At 31.5% G+C, this 23,842-nt stretch overlaps 5 protein-coding genes and 1 pseudogene across 6 annotated transcripts, besides 8 other annotated features; 2 read left to right on the top strand and 4 right to left on the bottom strand.

Moving 5' to 3' along the window:
• Positions 1-5,105: part of a mobile genetic element that runs on past the window's edge.
• Positions 728-1,120, bottom strand: TVAGG3_0607560 (phage tail repeat-like family; the record flags this gene model as incomplete). The annotated part of the gene is made up of 1 exon (XM_001580831.2): positions 728-1,120. The coding sequence occupies one exon, from the start codon at positions 1,118-1,120 to the stop codon at positions 728-730; it is 393 nt and encodes a 130-aa protein (XP_001580881.2).
• On the bottom strand, positions 3,477-3,838 carry TVAGG3_0607550 (annotated as a pseudogene). Its single transcript has one exon. A coding segment is annotated over exon 1 (362 nt).
• A 796-nt stretch (positions 5,106-5,901) lies between the features above and the next one.
• Positions 5,902-6,915: a mobile genetic element.
• Positions 6,916-8,997: 2,082 nt separating this feature from the next.
• On the top strand, positions 8,998-11,307 carry TVAGG3_0607520 (nuclear-transcribed mRNA catabolic process, nonsense-mediated decay; the record flags this gene model as incomplete). Its single annotated transcript, XM_001582606.2, has 1 exon — positions 9,376-11,235. One exon carries the CDS (start codon positions 9,376-9,378, stop codon positions 11,233-11,235), a length of 1,860 nt encoding a protein of 619 aa, XP_001582656.1.
• Positions 11,308-11,632: 325 nt separating this feature from the next.
• Positions 11,633-11,827: a mobile genetic element.
• An 889-nt stretch (positions 11,828-12,716) lies between these two features.
• On the bottom strand, positions 12,717-14,059 carry TVAGG3_0607500 (uncharacterized protein; the record flags this gene model as incomplete). Its single annotated transcript, XM_001582607.2, has 1 exon — positions 13,230-13,553. One exon carries the CDS (start codon positions 13,551-13,553, stop codon positions 13,230-13,232), a length of 324 nt encoding a protein of 107 aa, XP_001582657.1.
• Positions 14,060-15,130: 1,071 nt separating this feature from the next.
• On the top strand, positions 15,131-16,570 carry TVAGG3_0607490 (armadillo (ARM) repeat-containing protein family; the record flags this gene model as incomplete). The annotated part of the gene is made up of 1 exon (XM_001582608.1): positions 15,131-16,570. The coding sequence occupies one exon, from the start codon at positions 15,131-15,133 to the stop codon at positions 16,568-16,570; it is 1,440 nt and encodes a 479-aa protein (XP_001582658.1).
• A 115-nt stretch (positions 16,571-16,685) lies between these two features.
• Positions 16,686-16,786: a mobile genetic element.
• A 336-nt stretch (positions 16,787-17,122) lies between these two features.
• Positions 17,123-17,152: a mobile genetic element.
• A 1,003-nt stretch (positions 17,153-18,155) lies between these two features.
• Positions 18,156-18,185: a mobile genetic element.
• Positions 18,186-18,468: 283 nt separating this feature from the next.
• Positions 18,469-19,239: a mobile genetic element.
• Positions 19,240-19,806: a mobile genetic element.
• A 1,580-nt stretch (positions 19,807-21,386) lies between these two features.
• Positions 21,387-22,676, bottom strand: TVAGG3_0607430 (amino acid transmembrane transporter protein; the record flags this gene model as incomplete). The annotated part of the gene is made up of 1 exon (XM_001582609.2): positions 21,387-22,676. The coding sequence occupies one exon, from the start codon at positions 22,674-22,676 to the stop codon at positions 21,387-21,389; it is 1,290 nt and encodes a 429-aa protein (XP_001582659.1).
• Positions 22,677-23,842: the final 1,166 nt, after the last annotated feature.

The following is a 23,842-nucleotide window of genomic DNA, read 5'->3' as shown; positions in this document are numbered from 1 at the left end:
TTGACAATATTCGTTGACAAATACCATCCAACAAAACTGACATCTGACTGTGAAAGTTCTTTCAAATCAGACGAATATTAAAAACTATCTGCGTTCAAAAAATGTAAACCAATATTTCATTGTCGACCAAAACCATTCTGCTCTTGGTGTCATTGACAGTTGTATAAAATCTTAAGAGACTTAAATCAACCACAAGGTGGTGAGGTAGATGAAATGTCATATGACGACAAATATAGACACTTCTCCATGGCAAAGATGAGACAAGTTTTAAATATTTACAATAGCCGTAAACAAAAAGGTTTGGGAAACCACTCCCCCGAAGAAATGAAAAACAACCCGACTTAGAGAAAGACTATATATTTAATAGTTTAGTCAAAAGAGACAAACAAGAAAGAATGCCAGGCTTCAAACTTAAGAAAGGTGACAAAGTAAAAATAGAAATACCTAAACGCGACCCATATGAAAATACTATTGACTATGACAACAATGGGAACTCGACAGGTACTCACCTTCGTGTTCGTAAAAATAGAAGAAAGTATACAAGAGAATATTATGAAGTTTTAGGCAAACATGGCAAAATGTACAGACTGCAAGCAGAAGATAAAACTACTATTGTCAGACCTCGTTTCAAACTTGTCAAAGTTCAAGGTGGTATACTTTCAAAGACAGTTCCTAACAAATATAAGACAACTCCTGACGAATATGCTAAAGAAGTTGAAAATGACGACTAAGCATTTCTATACCATGCGTAAACTGTCATGTAAGGTGGCATGTAGTCTTTACTCTGTCCCGTTGTTTGCGTATACCCTGAAACGCGATGTGTATGGCTTCCTCCTACCTCAGTGTTACTCCAGTAACAATTTATAGCAAACTTAACGTCCTCTTTAACATCATATCCTTTACCTTTTGTCATTCCTGACCAATCCCAAAATCTATGACTATGCAAACCTGCTTCAGATGTACTTAAATTTATGTAGTGACTGTGCGCAGGTAAATTTGCACCTGAAATCGTTTTACTTCCACCTGTTTCCTTTGAAGAGTTTGCACAATACAAAAACCTGTCGACTATTTGAGTCCAAGTTCCAAAACCAAGTACTACTTCTGGTTTGGTAGAGTTCATTGACGTGTAAATAGAACCTATAGGATATACTGTTTGAAGTATTTCTGTCTTTAACGTTTGAAGCTCTGTTTTGTCAGCTTTTTTATCTAACTCATCGTTAACATATGTTTTGTCAGCTTTTTTATCTAACTCATCGTTAACATATGTTTTGTCAGCTTTTTTATCATATAAATCTTGAGCAGTGAATTTAACTTTTTTTTCATCCTCCATGACATAGACATTTCTACATCTAATGTATCTCATCGTTGTTATGTCTTCTTCCGATGTTAAACCTTGTGGAAAGTTAGGAGGTTTCCAATCTAATACATCCCCACCAGCTCCTTCAACCGTTCCTTCAATATTTTCTATACCAACAGTTGCGAAGAAATCGTGTGTATGTCCAACGTCACTTTTCCTGTTTAAGGTTTCTTGTAAGTTTGTAATATTTGCAATGGTATGTGTATGGTTCTTATCCGCTTTAAGGTCTAAACATCCTGAAACCCACCCTGTATTGGCTTTACCTTCTAAAATCTTCGATGTCCGTTCATTATACCATTCAACCCTTTCTTTAATTTCATTGTCTTTTTCATCCACATATTCCTTATCTGCCTTCTTCACTAACGCACTAGCCATACAACCCCTATCTACCTTCTCCTCTAACTCACTGTTGACATATGTTTTGTCAGCTTTCTTTTCAAGGCTAACGTTTAAGTCTGTTATTTCAGATATAGAATGTGTATGTCCAACGTCACTTTTCCTGTTTAAGGTTTCTTGTAAGTTTGTAATATTTGCAATGGTATGTATATGAGTCTTTTTAGAATATTCGTTTTCAGCTCTTGTCACTTCACTTGACATTTTATTGTCAACATATGTTTTGTCCGCTAGTTCAGGATGAGTATGTTCTTTCGTTGCATATGTTGCATCTGCTCTGTCATGTTCTTCTTGAACTTTTTCAATGACATACTCTTTGTCAGCTTTGTTGTCAACATCTGCTTTCAAAAGAAGTTCTTTTATAGGTTTCTCGTTTAAAGTTCCTTTTGTTGGATTTACACAGACAGTATGGTTCTTACTGTCTTGAAACAGAAACTCATCTGTCATTGGGTTTAATGTCAGTTTTAAGTTTCCTTCTTTCAATGACTCAGATATCTTAGAATAGTTTGAAAAGTTTGTTGTGTTTTATTTAGAGCTTGCAAAATGAGTTGTCGGTTGTGTTTTATTTCTCTCATAGACGCTGTTTCTTTCGACATTTTTATTCTAGATAAAATATGCTTCCAATAGAAAAAGAAAATTCAAGAGTTGCTACAACTAAACCATTAGATGAACTTTTTACTAATGTCGGTCAAAAGTTTGAGACAGAGACCGTAAAGCATGAAGGCTATCGTTTTGACTACCCATTAAGATGGCTAAGAGACCCATCTGTCACAAAAGCTATTGGCTTTCGTAGAATGAAGTTTGTGTCTGTAGAAGATAAAAGTTTTCCATTTATTGTAAGGTTTCATATAGATTATATATCTGAAGGGAAACGAAAAATGTGGGAAGAAATTGAGCTAATACAAGTTGACCTTTCATCTTCTCTACAGACTGCGTTAAAAAATATAGAAGATAAAATAAATTCATGTTATGCAAAATATGCTGATGAATATGCAAATACCGAGAGCACACTTTATGTGAGAATTGTATATGACAAACAAAATTCACAAGTGTCATTTCAAATCTACGAAGACAATCCAAAGAAAGACGAACAAATATATACAGAATTCACTGCAATGTCATGGTATTATTTGCAAAGAATGTTAAATCAGAAAGTCAAACTTCCTTTAGCAAATATTTACAGTCGATATGCAAGAGATGAACCATATTTATTTAAAGATGTTTTCGACTCAGATGCTATTATAGTTCATGCTTCATTTTCTGGTGCGCAAAACTCTTTTTTATGCTTGGCAAATGACTTTTACGAAAAACCTACAAAGTTATACGAACCACCAAGTGGAAGTATTTCAGACTTTCAAGTATGGTTTACTACAGATGGAAGAAAAAGAATAATTCCATTATACCATGCGTTTTACTTAGAACTTAGTTTCATATACAACTACTATCGAACGATAAAAATATAATTTTTTAATACGGTTGAGGTGTTGGATTTGGTTGCCAACTAGACTGTGGTGCAGGTTCAGGCTTTGTATAACAGGAGCTTGTTCTTCTGGTTCAGGGTCTTTAGGTATAATACCAACGAACTGACCTACTCTTTTACCAATTATTTGACTCCGTTCCAAATTCCTCTTCCTACGGTTTTTATTCCATTCCATATACCTCTTCCAACATTTCGAAAGAAGTTTCCAATACTACTGAAGAAAACCATTTTACTATATGTAAAAATCTAATGTCCGCCTAGTCTCTTACGTTTCCTGTTGAGTTCCATAGCATTCTTTAACTGGAGCTCATACATTCTGTTTCTCCTCTGGTAGAAAACATATTCTGGGTCAACTCCTGTGTTCGCGTCATCTGCATAAAGTTGTTTATATCCCACTTCAGGGTTTGTATAAACTCTTTCCATCTCATATTTGCATACCATGGTGGCAAACCTAACGCAGCGTCATTTGACATGGCAGTTTGCATTTGTACATCTGTTGGCACTTGACCATAGTTTGCCATTGCAGTTTGTATTCTAACTTCATTTGGAATATTCTCTGGGTTTGGTTGTCCAGGTTGCTGTGCATTCGCTAAGTTCTGTGCGTCCATTTAATATTAGATAAAAATATCTCTTACGAGTACATATACTGAACATTTGCAGGCATTGGTTTCATCTTCATATTTCTAATATCTTTCTGCCACGTCAAATAAATAAATGACACAATGGAAAAACCTAAAACAAGTAGTCCTATTTCAAACCACATTTACTTACTAGTAAAATTTCTTTGTTATGACACTTTCTCCAGTTTATAGGACCTCTCTCATATTCTATCTTGTCATATCTAAACTCATAGTCATGTATGTCCTCTAACCATCTCATAACGGTTTCCAAACCACTTTTATCGGATGTAAAGAAAGCATGGATGGTTATGTAAAACGTCTAAAGTTTCTAAAGAGTCTCTCAAAGTCCAGTCTACTTGGTATTGAAAATCCCATGTGTTATAGAACGGCGGGTCCACTATAAAGAAAACATTTTCCTTGTCTTTATATTTTTCATACAACTCTGTCCAATAACATCTCACAAACTCTATACCCTCAATATATTTTCTATGTTCTCTTTGAAAACATTTGTATAGTTAAGATATAAAACTTTTGACATAAGTGTTTCAATGTCATGAACTCTTATAGCACCACTATATAATAGTCTAGCAGATATACTATCCCAGTCAATATACTCTGCCTTTTTCAAAACCTCTCTGACAGTATTTTTCTTATCTAATGGTATACGTTCCATCTTACCTATAGGTATCTTTTCTTTTAACTCTTTCAATATTTGTTTGTGTCTGTATATGTTTGAGACGGTTCATATAGTTGTCGAAGTCATTGCATATAATCTTTGAGTCAGGAATATTGTATGGCACAAATGAGATATATAGAAACTTCCACCGAACAAGTCTACAAATGTTAGACCATTCGGTAGTTTCTTAAGTTCTCTCAATAGAATATCTTTACATCACTCTTATTTCCAAAGAAGGGTAACGGTGGTTTTGTAAAATTCATTTTATATATAATAAAAATGTTTTTTTCCCTGAAAAGTGACAGAAAGTGACAAAACATTTACGAAGAAATCTTGACAAATTCAAGAGGGTAGAAAAGAGGTTAGAAAAGAGGTTATATCTAACCTTCTACCTAAACATTATTTTTGTCTGATTTTACGAAGAAGTCTTGACAAAACATGAAAACATATATAATTTGTGAAAAGCTCCTGGAAGACCCGTATATAAGAACTTCATTTATACTAAACATCTTCGGGGCTAGAGGGCACGAAGTGCCTGGAAGCCCCACTGCCTTTTTTTTTTTTTTTTTTTTTTTTTTTAAATCCAAACATTTGATATGCAGATTGTTTTTTTCAGCTTATATCGGCGCGCGGCTTCGCCGCGCGCCGATAGATGCGCTATATATATACACTATGGGGGGTTTTAACGTGGATTTTGTTTTAGCGTGGAAACGTTTTTTGACCGTAGAGGTTGAAGGTTCAAATCCAGATTTTCAATTTTTTCCAAGTTGCATCTCAATGAAAATCCACGCTAAAACAGTCTAGCGCTATCTGTAGGTCCTACGAACAGGATCTCGACGGATATAATATCAAATACATGTGGGGATGCATATATATGAAATACTAATAAAAATGATGTAATTAATTTCTTTTAAAGTTTTTATTTTATTATAATATCAATTTTTACATTATAATGTATTTATTATTTCTTTATTCAAAAGTCTTAGCTGACAATGTATTTAAATTTATTTTTTTGATTAAAATGATATTATATCAAAATATTGATATGCAATGTCAATGTTAATAAACGATATGATAAATTAGGTAATATAGTATTTTTATGATTGATAATATATTTTTATAATTGATACATAGTAAGTTATGTTAAATTTTCTTGAATATATATCCACATATACATGTGATATTATATCCGTCGAGATCCTGTTCGTAGGACCTACAGATAGCGCTAGACTGTTTTAGCGTGGATTTTCATTGAGATGCATCTAGAAACATATTAAAGTAAATTTTAATAGATGTTTATATGACAAATATCATGTCATACCTAATTATGATTGAAATATATAAATATTTCCTCACAATATCTCAAAAGTTAAGGAAATCTCTCAAAATTGAGAGGCGATTTGCAAATAATCGTTATCGTCTTTTTTCGAAAATACACTTTTCCTAGTGTTCTGATTAATATTTTGTGAATGTAACAATGAAGTATATGTTTTAATAAGATGATAATATATTCTATCACTTCAAATCACATAAAAATTGCAAAATCAACGAGTTTTATAAGAACATGATTTTTTCCTATTTTTTTTGCTTCTGGATGCGTGTTTTGAAAAATAGATATTTTCGAATTTTGATTTTATTATAAGTATGAATTTTATATTAGGAATTTTTTGACCTATTTCCAATCATTAATTCCTAAGTTTTTCTAGGAATTAAATTGAGAAGAAATTAGGAAATTCGCTTTAATGCCATTACATACTAATATTGTGATGCATGTAGTTTATATTTAAAGAGGCTAATGTCGGAATATCGTGCATTTTATAAAAAATTCAAAGAATTGACAATTGGATAGCACAAATTTAATTCTCCAGACAAAGTATTATTGTTTATATATTCAAAACATTATCCTTAGTTTTGAAATGTTGGCAAAACATTTTCGTGTTATTTTTTGTGTTTCAGCATAAATTATGTATTTACTTATGAAAGCTAAGCATTTTATTCATTATCATAAAGATATACCATAACAAATTGATAACATTTTAAAAAAAAGTGTATTTTAGTGGGTATTATTCTGGCCAATGCCCATTTTTAAACGATTTAATATTGACCATATCAATATCCGACTCAATGTAAAAATTTAGATATTATTTTTTTCATTATTCAAACTTTGATAAATTTTAGTATAATGAATGATTTTGTTTCGTGTATGATACAGAAATGAAAAGCTTGATTAATATCATTTTGCATTTTTTCAAGAATGTTAGAGTACATCTACATTAAAAAATCGGATTCGAATTGCGATACTGCATCAAATTGTTGCACATCTGATAAGGATCTCAAAAGAGTAAAGTTAATTTTTTTGTGTTTTTTTAAGTTTTGGGTCTTAGTAAAAAAATATATATGCATCTAGGAACTAGATCACAGCAGATATAATATTATGTACATGCATATATATACAGGTTTGATATGATAGATCTTACAATGCTTATTGAAGTATGGTAAAAATTTATTCTTTCAAAATTCTGATGTTTTAGATGAAAATAGATTCAAATAATATAGTTCTTGTTAATCCTTTTATTAAAATACAAAAACATAATAATCAAAAAATTAATTTCAAATAAATCAAGTGTAATCTTTAATAGCAACCATGCATTTAATATCGTCATCTATATCTTGATTGATGTGCCATAGAAATATCTCAATAAATTATAAGTATAAGTCTAATTCTTAAGAATTATCTAAAAATTATTGTGTTAGAACAAAGTAATTGCTTAAAATATGTTTATGTATAACATAGATATAATAAAATCAATTTGTAATAGAATGCAAGTATTTGGATAAATAATTTTTCTAGCTTCGATTTTGAAGAGATGATACTGGGATTATGGTAGAACATTTATTTTAATGCGTTTTACCCTCAGAATTGTCTCAGAACTGCCAAATTTTAAAAATATTCATATTTATAACATAAGTTTTAACCTTCGATCTTGATTGGTTATAATGACTGATACTATAGGATTATGTGTGAACTTGCTTTTTCTGCATAGAATCTTAGGAGCAGCTGAAAAAGCTTTTTCCACGCTAAAACTTTTTTCCACGTTAAAAACCCCCATACTGTATATATAAGACTAAAAATATTTTTTTTCGTCGTCTTTAATTAAATCAAATTATCTAAATTTCATATTTTCGTGACTTACTTTTGACCATTTTCGGTTGCAATTTTTAATCGTTTTTAAACTAATAGCATTTATCAATTTGAGTTATATTATATTGCGGATTGATCCATTTAAATCGCCGAAAATTCAATGATCAAATAATTTCAAAAATAAATCATGCTCAAAATTCGATTTTAAGCAGTTAACTTTATTCCTTATTAGCAATATATATAATAATCTCATAAATCACATCGAAAAGCTGGACTGCTTGTCACAATTGATAGGTGCAGACATAGAATTAGATGTGTTCAACATTCACATGACTAAACATGCATTGTGACTTGACATTTCATTTAAAATTTATTAATTATAACGCTGTAATTGAATCTTGTATGAAATACTATTGTCGTTTTCTTTGGCACGTTGTTGTACAGCAATAAGATCTTCTAGCCTTTTCATTGGTAACAGTTTACATCATTCGAACTCATGTATTTACTATGGACAGAAGGTTAATCATTAATTTTAAGGACTAAACGCGAGGTATTTGCTAATAATTATCACCAAAATAATTTATTATGCTGATTTATACTATAAAGCTTGATATTCAAGATGTTTGATTTAATTTTGTTGTTAATTTTGTGCAAAATATAGCAAATAGAAAAGATCAATATAAGACAATTCAATATTAACTGTAGATTTCAAGTAGAAACGATAATTAAAAGATACTTTTTTTTCTAAGTCGAATAAGAATTTGTAAAGCGTGATTTCTTATTGATTGCTTTATGTATGAATAGTTTTTCCATTCTCAAAGCTTGTATTGTCAGGCAAAAATAATTTATTGGAAAATTCAAAGAGAAAAAGCTATTATTCATTTCTATCATAAAAGTAATCAATCTAAATTGCGCAATATTTATTTACATAAAATTTTGTAAATTACATAAATTTTTGATAGCAACAGTTTGTCGTTTATAAATTTCATTTTTTTTCTTATATTTAATACTATATATGAATTAAATTGTTTCATCTAAGGTCAAAAGTTTACACACAAATTTGAATGATTTCAAAAATACTTTAATAACGCAATTTTTATTAATAAGTATTGTAAAAAGACAATTCCTATAATTATAAAAATATATCATGAATGTGAATTTTACATTCAATTTCTAAAAGGTAAAGAAAGACTTACCAATGCACAGTTTTTATATATGAATAATTTTATTATCTTTATCATTTCAAAACAATAAACCTAACTTCACAATTATTTGAATGATATCTTAATTTTATACATTCAATTTATTTTATAATTTTATCTAACAATGCAAAAACTTATTGTCTTTTTATCTAAATTATCATTTATACTTTCTAACATATGGTCGTCATAATAATTCATTCATTCATCAAATCAACAAATTTTCCTCGCCTGCCGTTCTCCTTGCCAATTCCACGAATCTTTAATTTCACGTGGTGTTGATAACTCTACATTCCAGCCTTTGATTTCAAACGGCGACGTTATTCATGATGTTATTCCTCCACCACTTCAAGATCAGTACGCGAAAATCCCATTAGTGAAGGCCATTCAGATCTGCGAGTCCGTTAAACGAACTCTTGCCGGTCAAACTCCTCAAGATGAAGAAACAATAAATGGACTTTCACGTGCCAAGACTATTTATAGGGATTCATCGGAATTCTGCAGGATCATGAATGATTTCGTCGAAATTGAACACAAAGAAAACGAAGCTTTGGAGCATGCACAAAGTTTCGGCGGTATTTACCCAATTTGGAAAGATAATCAGCACTGCACCATTAAGGCCGTACCAGGACTTTATCGTAATGTCAGCCTTGGCTCAACAGTCAAGCTCATTCAAAATTTAGACGGAAATGAGGTTACTGAGACAGCCAAAGTCGTCCAGCGCAACAAGAACATGACAATTGAGATCAAATTCGGAATTCCATCTACTTTCTTCGAAACTCCAAATCCATTAACGATTATGAACGTTTTTAATTCACTCGTTTACGATCGCCAGAAGGCGGCCCTTGCTGCATTCGATACAGAGAGGAAGCCGATGGACAATTTCATTGCAGAATGCATACTTGGAAAGCCAGATAATTTCCAAGTCCGCAATAAGATCAAAGACTCACATCCAGTGATCCCAGAACTCCCACCAGCCTATTTCAAGAAGCTTAACCCATCCCAGGAGACCGCCATCAAGTTCATTCTCTCACATCGTTTCACATTATTACAAGGACCACCAGGAACAGGCAAGACAACGACCATTGCCGCTCTTGCTCTCAGTTTCGTCAAGAATGGAATCTCCCCTGTCCTCGTCTGCGCTCAATCCAACGTTGCAACAGATTTCGCAACATTAAGAGTCGCTCAGACAGGCGTTAAGGTCGCCCGTGTCCTCTCGAGCAACAGAGAAGAAGTTGCAGGCGACGTTGACAGGTATACAACTAAGAATCTCGCACGTACAATGTTCGGAGAAGAATTTACCAAACTTGAGAACGACAAAGACGAAGCTTCCCGCAAATCCATCACCCGTATGGATAGTGATGTCGTTCGCCAGTCCGAAGTTGTCTGTACGACCTGCGTAAGTGCCGGTGGTGCAAGATTAGGCCGCATTAAATTCCAAGCCGTCATTTTCGATGAGTCCGGACAATGCCTCGACCCAGATCTCCTCATCCCACTCGTCCACGGAACTCGCCAATGCGTTCTCGTCGGTGACCACAAACAATTGGGTCCTGTCGTTGTTTCAAGGCAAGCTGTCAAGGCCAGATACGATATTCCTCTCATGCAGCGCCTCATCCTCAACGGTATCCACCCATTGGTCCTTCGTACTCAGTACAGAATGCATCCTGGATTATCCGCCTTCCCAAGTGAAGCTTTCTACAGCGGAATGCTTCAGGACGGTGTCACAGCGGAACATAGAACATGGCCAAACCAGTTCATGAAGTGGCCAAATCCAAAATTGCCATTAATTTTCTGGAACATCCCTTCGAAGGAGGAATTCTACGAGTCAGGCCTCTCCTACGTCAACCGCCATGAGGTTGGCGCCGTCGCTGTCCTTCTTGAAGCAATGTATCTCGGTGGTGTCAAAGCATCTGACATTGGCGTCATCACTCCTTACGCAGGACAGCAGATCTACATGATTGAGACATTACCAGCCCTCTGCGCAAAGATTACGGACAAATCTTTCTTTGATGAAATCGAAATTGCTTCTGTCGACGCTTTCCAGGGCAGAGAAAAGAACTTCATTATTCTCTCCAACGTTAGAGCGAACGACCAGCACGATCTCGGCTTCGTCAAGGACTTGCACAGATTATGTGTCTCATTGACAAGAGCAAGATACGGTTTGATCGTACTTGGCTGTGCAGATACATTCTCAGAAAACAAGGTTTGGTGCAAATATATCAAACATTGCCAAGAAAACAGAGTTTTCGTCGATGGATCTATCAACGACTTCAAGCCTTCTAACTTCTCACCACTGATCGACCTCAATAAGAATGAGAATAACTCTGAATCTTCTGATGATGATGCTGAAGCTGGAACTATCTACTAAAAAAATTTTTAATAGATTTTTTATAAAAATTAGATATATACATTATTTATGTTTAATATTAAGTGACTTTTCTATTTCAATTATGTATAAAAGACACTGAATTTTACATATGAATTTAATTTTTTTAAATCTATTGCTTAATCTTGTTATTATTCATATACATCCTATTTTGACATCAAACATTAGCTTTATGATCAAACAGAAGCTTTTCATCTCATATTTATTGAAAGTAACTTATGTTTATGTATATGTAATTGATATAATATTTACAATAGTTATGATATATGCCATTGTTCAAATCAAACCGGGCTAGTTCAATCATTTTTAAAATTTATTCTCTTAAAATTCTTGATGATATGAATTTTTATAACGTACAGCTTCAGTATACTCGATTTAATCTAGGGCTGTACAAGATTTAAAAAAACATTGCCGGGTTACCGTAGAGGCCTAAAAAAATCGCGCCTCGGCGGCAAGCCGCCTCGGCATTAAGAATGCGCATCTAAATTTTTATATGTCCTTCTTTCTTTTATTTTTCCCTTCCCTTTCTTTTCTTTTTCTTTTTTTTCCCTCCTCTTGCTCTCATTTACCTTTTTTTTCCTTTTCTCATCATTTTTCAAAATTTTAAATTTTTATCAAAAATCTTGCCTATAAAAGCAGACTATGGAACCTTTTAATGCCTCTTAATCAATATTATACAGCATAAAGCATATTAAATGAAAGTAATTACGTATAAATTTATTTTATTATCTTATTTATTAATTCTTTAGCATGTATTGTTTAATATTAACTTTTCTGTACATTAAATATGATATCTCCAAAGTATGAATGCCTTGTAACGAAACGAAAACTTAATTTTATGTTGAATATTTGTCACAAACATTAGATTATTAAAATATATGTTGGATATCCCTTAGTATGAGACTTCATGACTCTTGTAGTCTAACGTGAGCTTTGGATTGCAAGCTCTGTGGTTAACGAACATAAATTAATTGTAAAGTTTTCAAAATTTTTCATCGTTTCTATCAGCATCTATTTTTCCTTTAAAATAATATATTTGTATGAATACAATATTTAGTAATTTTTTTATTTCCCATAATTTCATTCAAAATTTCAGAAAAAATTAATTTCTATTCAATATTATTTCAGCTTCAAAACACTTCATTCTTATAGATGTTGATTCACTAAAGTGTGATACTCAATGTCTTATTTCAATGAAAATTGTTCTGCAAATTTATTTCGCTTTTGACCTCACTTTTTCCGTAATTCAATTTTTTACTTTTAATATTTTAGATCTTCATAATATCATTTGAAAAATTAACCATTTAAAAAAATCAAGTTAACAATTCACTTTTTCCGTAATTCAAAAATCAAAAATATAAATAATATATCTTTTTATCAAATATTATTATTATATTCTATGAAAAATGAGGTCCGGAAATTTTGCGGATTCCCGTAACTCAATTTTACGGAAAAAGTGCAGTAAACTATTCAAAATACGGAAAAATTGGTGTAAACTAATGATTTTACGGTAAAATCACGGAAAGTCCCGGAAGAATATATGTGCCTATATGAAATTATACAAAAATGAATCAAACGCATTTTAAAAGATTGTTCTTGTATTATAAATGCTATTCGCAGATTTATTAGTTGAAGAAAATTACCAAATTTTTGCCGATTTACAAAAAATGATTTACAAAGCATATTTTTATAAGGCTTTAAAAATCTTTAAAATGTGACCGGTGACGGAAATCCATGGTAACCAACCGCGGTTCCCGTTTGGAATGACATAATTTAATCATATAATATATGTTGAAACAAGTATATTCTTTGTAAAATTTTCAAATTTCTTTAAAATTTTAAATTGCATTTTGTTAATTCAAATTTTGATAATGCATATAGAGATGATAAGAAATGAATAGGTAGGTCTATTGTTTTTGTAATATAATTTGTAGAATTTATGAAATAACATTGAAAATTTTATTGAATCTTAATTTCTATTGGGCTTTTTTGTTTCTGTTCCTTTTTGAAAGGCGGAGACCGAAGGCAATGCTCTTGGATAAAAAGTAGCCAAAAGCCATGCAAGATGATAGTAAAGCAACAAAATTGAAAGCATTTCTCCATCCTGGGTTATGTGGAGAATACCAGAGTGCTGTAAATTTGTTCATGTTAGCCATAAAATAAAGACCAACGCAAACAGCAAGAATCATTGTTGTTGAATGGCCAATACGGTCTTCTTCGCTATTGAATGCTGCTTTGTATTCTTCAAATTGCTTATCTTTGGCAGGTGTTTCCTTTTTCTCCTTTTTATTCTTTCCCATTTTTTTTATGTTTTTTTTTTCAGTTGATCGTATGATCGTGGATGATCGAGCGGATAAATATCTGATGAATTATATAATAATTTGGAATTTGTTCAAACCATCTCTTGTGTTCGCAAATAAAATATCATTGAAATCCTCTTCCAAATATTATTCTCAACAATCATTAAGTAATTGAATTGATTTATTCATTAAAACTTCCTAGTATTGTTATAAGTATCCTTTGTGCATATGATTTATTTGATATTTCAGATATTTGGAACATCATGCTTCAACATTACGATCTTAACCATGAAGTTCAATCCATATATGTTTTTAGAAATAGTTTTTGTATAAAAGCAATATCATATGTAATGAAATATTTACATTTTGAATAAATTTTATAAATTTTAATTATATTTTCTCAAAATAGTTTATTGAAGGAGAAACTTACACACTGCTTACCTTAAATTACTATGATCATTCAAATACAAAGAGAATTTAATATAGAATTTGAAAAAATCGAAAAATACGATCAAAGATCATCTTTTGAGAGAACGGTAAGTAAATCCTTACAATCTATTCTTGAAGGTAAAAAGTAAAACAGTATAAATTGTCTATATTATTTTTTGGATAGTAATTTATTTTAAATAACGACATACATAACAAATTATATGCTGGTATATGTATTTGTGAAGCCTTAATTAGTGATTAACCTTGTCATGAAGATCTTCTTGCATAAGAGGGTCTTTTATATCGTTTGTATAAAAAATAGGAGGTATAAGAGATTCTGTACTCTTTCCAATAATGCGAATTTGTTCTTCTGTCCTTTCTCGCCTTTTTGAACTGCATTTACAACAAAACATGATAACAATTATAATAAGAAGAAGCATGAACACTCCTGAGGGGATGTAAAGTATTAAATCCATTGTTCCAATTGACATTTTTAACTTTTGAGTGAAGGATGATAAATAAAATGACACTTTTATTGCAAATAAAAACTGCCAGATTTTATAAGATTTTAACCATTATTCCTCTGCAATAAAGGATTTCACAATGATATAAGAGTAGGACAGTTAAATACCCACACCAAAATATTGATCGGAACAATGAGGTTTCGTTCTTATACAATGTGTTTCTAGATTTGAATTATGCCAGAATTAAAAGTAAACATATATCAATATCATTACTATCCTATTATATAAATTGTAAGAAATCATTCAATAATCAAACAAATCTTGTTTAAAACCCTATAATTTTTCAAATTATTTAGATTCATATTCAAAGCAGAGCACTAACACAACTTTATGATAACAAAGTAAAAGTATAAGAGAAGACCACATTGTTTCCTAATTTCTTTTTTCCATAGTGCAACAATTTTCTCAGGATTTGAATTACCTTTAGAGATATTTATATTTGTGTGAACATGAGTTTATTGTGGAATTGGAATTTGGATCAATGTTGAGGCAATTGAGTAAATAAATAAAGAATTTTGATTCTCGATGAGATTTTAAGGAATGACCTTATTCAAAGCAAATATTCTCAATCAGTTTGGGTTAGTTTCGTAAAATTTTAAAGTTACTATAAAATATTCCATAATTATGGATTACAAAGATGAAGATGATTTGCCAAAGGAGATTCCATCAAAGAAACAAGTAAAAAGCTTTATTGAATCATCAATAGAAGCACAGGATTATGATGAAAATCAAGTTAAATCTCTTGAAAAAGCATTTATTCATTCAATTCAATCCGGAAATACAGATGATCTTATAATTATCTCGAATGCAATTCAAAATATTATGTTTCAGTATCCAAATGAACTATGTAACACATTCCTTGCAGATAAATTTCATGAATTTCTCGATGAAATTTTTTGTGAAATGGTTTCAGAAGAAGATATACCAACTCAAATCACCACAGTTATCAATCTTATTGCAAGTCTAATTGAAAATTCCTCAATAATTGGCAATTTCTTCATTGAAAGAGAATATTCAAACGACGCAAATGTTTTAATGTCAAGAGAAGAAACATTTTTGACATCTCCATGCTTATATCTCTTCGCAGTCTTACTATTACGCAATGCAATTAAAAAGGATGTTGATGAATGGATTGAATTTATGTATCAAGCAGTTTTAATATATCTAAATGGTGCCCCTCGATCATCATATAAATACACAGCATTAATTTGCAAATATGTATTGAATGATACGTCAATTGAAAAAACTCCTCAATTAATTAGTTCAATGACATCAGTTATGTTGACTTTAGGATACATGATTGAATTGTATAATGCAGAGGAGTACGTTGTCCTCCTTAATCAATGTGCAATTAAAATTTTAAGTATTGATATGAATATTATCCAAGAATCAGACTTCAATGAGTTTTTCAACTTATTAAATGATCATTTTGAAAGTTTATTAAACACAAGACTCATAAAGAATTATGAAAAAGCAAATTACACATTTTTTAAACTGATTGGCAATGTTTCACGTGATTATTCCATTTCTTATTGCAAGAATCTCATTAATTCATTACAATTTCAAGTTATAAAATTGATCATTTCAGAATGTTCCGAAGAAACTTGTTCAGAGTTCGTCCATTTATTAGCTTTTTATCTAGAAACAATTGATTCAGAGACTGTCATGTATGTTGACCTTAGACAGTGCGAAATGATTGGTTTTTTGAAAACAAATTTAATTCGTGGAACATTTAAATGCGTTGAAGCGTTTTTACACTACTTTTATGCATTGACAATCCATGATCCACAAGATGTTCTTTCAGATATGATTGATGCTGACATTTTTGAGGAGACAATCGAACAAATTGATTCAGCAGAGAGCCAAGGAGTTATATGGTTCTTAAAAGGATTGATTAATCTACTTAGTTCATTGGGTAACACAGAATACAATGTTATTGTCAAAATTTATTACCATGAACAGTATATGAATACTTTTTATGATCTTGTTGATGATGATTCTGACGAAATATCAGAATTAGCTCAAACTGTTTTGTCTTATTTCCCTCGTGAAGAAAAGGATTAATAAATATATTTATAGAACGTTTGTTTTTAAATATTATTATCAAATATTTCTTTTTTAAAATGTGTTTTAACTGCCAAATCAAAAGGCTTACTAATAAATTTTTGACTCATAGTTTACTTACGCCCCTATGATATGGCCTTCAATTCAGATGTTTAAGGTGATTTTTCAAAGACGTTTCACGCCAGTTATCAAAAATTTGAATTAAAGTCAGATAGGGAGAGAGGGTCAAAGTTGCTATTTGTCACTTTTCCACAAGAATATAATGGGGAAAAAGTTATCATATAGTTGATCTCATTTACTGAGGTGAGAGATGCATGTAGTGTAATGTTATAAACAGTTGGATTGCTGCTCTAAGTCCTAGGTTCGAGACACATTGGCTTCATTTTTCTCTTTTTTATTGACGTAAACTATTCAATTTTTGTGTTCTCCATTCAAATTTCAGAATTTTTTTTGCAGATTTCACGCTACATTCGAAGTTACCTTTTGTAACAACCACCACTGCCTACGAAAGACGAAAGTGTGTCACGATTTCACCCGGAAATCCGACGGTTGTTTAAGAGTATGCACTTTTGTCACCTACTCGTCAGATAGGGGTAAGTGCAGCCTTAATTCAAATTCCTGAACATCTGTTTAAAATCAACCTTAATCAACAGAACTCAATTAAGGTCTTGCCATCTGGCTGCAATTGAATCCAAAAAATTTGAATCCGAAATAAGCATAGGTTCTAAAATGTGTATTTAATGAATTCCGGAATATAATTCTTATATTTTTTCCTTATCCTATTGATTTAATTGAATAGAATGATTCGACATAAACTCCTTTTCTTTTGTAAAGTCTCTTATTCAAATTTTTGATAGAAATTTACTCGATATTGAGGCAGAAAAACGATAGGGAGACTTTACGTAGGAAAATGGGTTTATTATACTATAATAATCAAATTTGAATAAGAAAAATCCTGTTTATTTTACAAGAAATTCTACATCATAGTTTTCTTGTGTCAAAAAATTTGAGAGATTGTCAGAAAATGATAAGTGAACCCTTAAGGGTGCGCCCGTATGTACGTTTATTTGAGAGGAGGATTACCCTCTCAATTTTGAAGGATTCGTTAGTTTATTTTCTCGATGAATATGCAATAAAATTTGATTTTTACCTTATCAATATACTTCATATAATATACACATGTTCATGTAAAAACTTTTTTCAAAAATCCTCAGGAATTAAGGGATTTTTGAATTTTAAGAATTTTTTTGAGAGAGGGTCAAAGTTGCTATTTGTCACTTTTCCACAAGAATATAATGGGGAAAAAGTTATCATATAGTTGATCTCATTTACTGAGGTGAGAGATGCATGTAGTGTAATGTTATAAACAGTTGGATTGCTGCTCTAAGTCCTAGGTTCGAGACACATTGGCTTCATTTTTCTCTTTTTTATTGACGTAAACTATTCAATTTTTGTGTTCTCCATTCAAATTTCAGAATTTTTTTTGCAGATTTCACGCTACATTCGAAGTTACCTTTTGTAACAACCACCACTGCCTACGAAAGACGAAAGTGTGTCACGATTTCACCCGGAAATCCGACGGTTGTTTAAGAGTATGCACTTTTGTCACCTACTCGAATTTTTTTCGAATTTTTTCGAAAAAAAATATTTTCAGAACAGCCTTAACGGCTAAGATTTAGGAACAATGTTAAGTATCAAAAAGAAAGGAGGTCTGATATAGACAACATATATCGTTGAAGGTTGAAAAAATCTCTAATATTTGAGCCCAAAATTTCAAATTTTAATTTTTTGAAAAAAGAGGCCACCCGTATGTACGTTTATTTGAGAGGAGGAGGATTATATTTTTGAAAGGGTGAAACATTATGAATATGTTAATTATATAATAATATGTATTATTAGGGAACAGGACAAATTTGCCACACGGCACTTTTAAAAAAAAAATAATGGAGCGGAGCGATACTCTGCTGCAGGAGCCCCAAGGCTCCCAATCATTACGAAAGGGAGCCTCAGGGCTCCTGAGAATCCATCAGCAGAGGCCTTTTCATTTGGCCTCTGCTGATCAAAGATTCGGCGAAGCCATTCTTCGTCTCAGGAGCCCCAAGGCTCCCAATCATTACGAAAGGGAGCCTCAGGGCTCCTGAGAATCCATCAGCAGAGGCCTTTTCATTTGGCCTCTGCTGATCAAAGATTCGGCGAAGCCATTCTTCGTCTCAGGAGCCCCAAGGCTCCCAATCATTACGAAAGGGAGCCTCAGAGCTCCTGAAAAACCTCTTTGAGAAGGTTTTCTTTAAGAAAACCTTCTCAAAGATGATTGTCAGCATTCACTCAAAATCTACCAAGAGTTTCAAAGTTTCAAATCTATCTGAAATGAAGCTTTGAATCTCTTGTATATCTAATTGTAGAGGTACCTTTTCAAAATGTCTTCTATTGATTAAATTTAATCAGTAAAAGTCATTTTGAAAAGGTACATCTCTATAATTGCTATTGAGCATTCACTCTTGGAACCTTGGAGCTCTTGTGTAGTGCATGAAAACTCCAAGATTCTAGCATAAAACATATATCATAGACATAATTTCTTCAAATATAATTTAAGGTTTTTTTCCAAAAATTAGAAAAGTGTAATTTAAGGTTATTGAAAAAGTGACACTTGGCAAATTTGTCCCGCACTCTGTATTATTATAAAAAAGAAAAAATAAAGCACGTTAAAATTTTTCTTTCTTGATTTTTTACAAAATCTACTTAGAATTATGCAAAATATGACTAAATAATTATAAATTTCAAGTTAAATTTTAATTTTGATAAATAATTTAAATTTCAAAATATCAAGTTCAGTTCGACTATGTATGTAGTAATTCCTCAATAAAGTGCCAAAACCCTATTAAAATATATGAACATTTTCAACATTTTAATGTTTTTATTTAAAAATTTGATGGAATATGAGCTTCAAACAATTATTATGTAAATAAAAATAATTAAATATATGTATTTATTCGTATTACAACCGTAGTAAGTCGATTCTTCCTTTCTTCTACTGAGTTTTGAATTTGATTGCGAATTGTAAAGAGATTCAAAGGGAAAATACTAGCGGATAAAAACTACCTCCATGAAAGGGTCATAATGGAGTCAAGTTGTATTTTTTGATATTTTTTGCTTTTCGAGCCTAAATAGGTAGCCAAGATAATGCTTAAAAATAAGGTTCTAAATTCTGAAGTTTACATGATCCTCTCGTGTGCACCCTTAATTTTGACAAAGTGAAGTTCCTTTCATTTCTCAAATCTAGCTTCAGGTAAATCTGGAGTTCCCAAAGATATATGGGAAGAGTACTACGGATTGCCCTCAAAAGAGTATACAAGTATCACAGATAGCACAAAGCCAACTATTTCTTCTGATTTTTTCTTACTGTCATCAAGCTTCAAGGATTTTTCCGATAATATCATCAATTGTACAATTAATTCTATTCGATTACTCCATTCATTATGCACGTATACTAATATCACCCGAAATTCCGAAAATGGAGGATGCGTTTTCTTTAATTGTAGTAGTTCTATTGTCCAAGATAGATTTTATGCTACCAAATGCTACACACCTGACCATGGAAAATATTCATACACAGTTGTTCAAAGAAAAGAAAATAAAAATTTTGTAAATTTAAGTTCTCTCTGTCAATGTGGTCAAGATGATAGTGGAGATGCCAGTATACTCCATCAATATGGGAATAAAACTCTTATTTCTACAAATAACACTAAATCAAGATGTAATCGTATGGCTGGTTATCGTGTTCGAATAAACCCGGTTAATGTTAACTTTTGTTGTTTCATATCCAATGATAATCCGATAGGAACTTTTGTTGGCATGTATCATTATGATACACCTGATTCTTTTGTCAAAAGATCTTTATTTAGAAACAATACATGTAAAATTGGAGATACACATTGGGGTCTTATTGGCTCTGAATCATCCTTTCTTACAGTTTCAGAGTGTATTTTCTTAGAAAATATTGCTCCTCATACTATTGGCATATGGTATGGTATTTTAACTGTTACACACTGCATTGTAGATAGTTTTACTGCAAGTAGCACTTTTCATGGCATAATTTATACAAATGAAATGAAAACAGATTGTTTGAAAATTGGGTTTTCACTCCCTTCAATAGAAGAATGCAAAACGGAAAATTTAAAACCATTTGAGCATGGAAAGAACAAATTAGATGTTTTGAAATTTATTTTTTCATTTAATATTTTTTATTCTGAAAAGTTAATAAACGAATGTTAGCTTTCAAGTTTGAGTTGGTTATAGTTTAAAAAGGAAAGTCAATATTTATGAATTCAGCAAATCTTTCACATTAAGCTCTGATAACCTTGTTTTGCCATTGATTAAAGATTCTATGTGATTGCAACTTTAACTTTTGATTCTACAAAAATCAAATCATTCGTTTACAATTGAGGCTAAAAAAATAAAAGCAAACTCATGAATTTTGGCACTTTTTTTGGAAAATCAAGAAAATCATCAATATTCCCTCATAAATAACTATTTTCAGCACTTTTTTTGAAGGTAATAGATGGAAAACAAGTTCATATTTTTGAGGATGTAGTATTTATATATTTTATTGGATAAGATATAAATTATCAATTCGATTTGTTTCTCAAATATTATCAATTCGATCTGAGAAATAAAAATATAATTTCTATTTGACAAACACAATAGCCCATTAATTAAAAGAATATTGTCTTTTCCGAACTCGAAGAACAATAAAAAAATTGAAAAATTTTGAAAAAATAGAAAGAAACTAATTTATAAGAGATGTATGATAGATAACTTATTTCTTCTTGATCTCAAGAACAGTCTGCCATGTGCAAGCAGTTGCTGCGACAGCAGTGAAAAGAATTGAAATAATTGCTTGAACAGTTCTGTACCATTTTCTTCCAGGAGTTGCCTTCAGGAAGAACAGGGATGGCATTAGTAGAGTAACAACTGGAATGAGAAGTCCTCCAACGATGTTGAAGAAAATCAAAATATTGTCTGAAGTTGCTGCAAAACCAGCTGAAGCGAGACAAAGGATGAAACCGATGGAAACCCAACGGAATGTTGTCATTTCTTTGTCTTTGAAGAATGTGGCGTCAACGGAAGTTCTTGCGGCCCAAATAACAAGAGGAGAAGCAACAAGGAGAATAAATACGACGGAAATTGTAGCAATGATGGTGAATGGATTATGTGCTGGATATAATTCAAGAGCTGAATTAGCAGTTAAAGCATCAAACTTATCTAAGTAAGTAAAGATGCCGAAACCAGCGTAAAGGAAGAAGCATGCAACAACAATCCATGCTGCAAGGTGCATGCCACGACGTACTGTGCAGTTCCTTAAATGTTCTAATGTAGGGAATAAATTGATGATGCAGTTGTATGACATAGCGTTGATACCGAGAGCTGGGATGAAAACATACAAATCCCAGTGGAGAAATGTAAGCTGATGGTTTGGATCAAAGCCAAAGTTATGAACGTCTTTGATAAACCAGTAAACACTATGACAAATAAGTACAATAATCATAAAGAAGCCAATTGTTGCAATGCCTTCAAGCTTTGCAACAGATCTTGGGATGGTCATAGGGAAAGCCATTAACATTGTAGAGAAAAAGTTCCAGAATATATTAGAGTTAAGTACTTTGACCTTAAATCCAAAGGTTCTATTCAACAAGACACCATCCCAGTTGGAATAAATCATGCATGATCCGATTTGTACAAGGAATATGATCAAATCAATGATCCAGATGTACTTGGGATTGAAAAGGTGATTGAATAAACCTCTATAATCGTACTTTTTGGTAAAATATGCAGCTTCAATCATCATGCAGAAAGTACTGAGAGAGATGATACCGATAACAATTGACATTAAGAGTGCACTGAAGATACCTAAGCGATAGCAATATGGAATCATGAGGGTTCCCGATCCAATTGCAGTATTAATTAAAATCTGAAATGCTCCAAACATGTTTTGGTCTTGTGGAGTATCCATGATGAAAATTTTCTTGTCAAGGTATCCCTTTTCTTCAACATCTATAATTCCCTGGCTACCTTTTTCTGAGAGAAGTGGAGTGTCATTCATATCCATCGTTTCTGAATTTTAACCCTCAATTTTGGGATTTCAAAAGTAGATTAATGTATTGTATATCTGATGAGCTTTTAAACGATTATGAAATTAACTATGATTTGTCGAAAAAACGATGAGATTTTAGAAAAGATTTCCGAAGTTTTCCGCTCGAAATAAGATGTAATGAACATGAACTTTCCAATATATTCAACTACATGCAGAGAAGAATACATACACGCGGTTAATACTAATCTTTGCCTTCTCAATTCATGCTTTTCATATCAGATTTTGATGATTTTTCATTATCCATATTAGTTAGTTATTATTTATTTATTACCATAGCATCGAAATTCGAATTATAATAAAATGAAGTTAATAAAACCAATATCTATAATAAATTCTGATTGAATATAAAAATTATTGATAATTTATATTAGATTTCTTAGAAATACGCATACATTAGCGAAATTTATACATTTTAATTCAGTTGATTACAAAAATAAATTGAATACACTCAATTTTTGACTTTTACATACCCAGGTATCTAAAATACCATTTATCGCCTTAAAAGCACCCTTAATTTATGCCAATTGACAAAATAAAGATATGTTTAGAATGCTGATATGATGGAGAATCATGCTGCATCATTATTGGCCAGCAATATATAATATTTAAGAAATCTACGAGATTATCTGATTTCATGAAACTCAATGTATACTAAGTTTCAGACTTTGAAATTTTAACATGTTGATATGGGTACATAGGGTTTATGATTCCAGTCATTTATTTAAAAAATTACAAAAATGAATTAATATGATGTGAGTAACAATGATAATAAACGCTTAATTACTAATATATTATTTCTTGGTAGGAATGAAATGTTTTGGTGACATTTATAGAAGTTAAGCTGAGAATCAAAAATACAAAAATAATTTTAAATATTAGAAGCATTATTTGATGTCATTGAGTTTAGAGTCGTGTAGCTATATGAGTACAATATGTTATTGATGTATATATGCAATAATTGTGAAAATGAAATGTGAATCTCAAGATGAGTTGCATAATACTGCGTCATAATTTGAGTTCAATATGTACATAACATTACTAAATGTATTTTAAGATAATACAAAAAATTAAGCTTGCAAAAAGATATCGAAATGTAATTTTCATTAGATTCAAAGATCTGC

Source organism: Trichomonas vaginalis, chromosome II, assembly GCF_026262505.1.
Source record: "Trichomonas vaginalis G3 chromosome II, whole genome shotgun sequence".
Lineage (NCBI taxonomy): Eukaryota > Parabasalia > Trichomonadida > Trichomonadidae > Trichomonas > Trichomonas vaginalis.
This window is presented reverse-complemented; position numbering and strand designations above follow the sequence as displayed.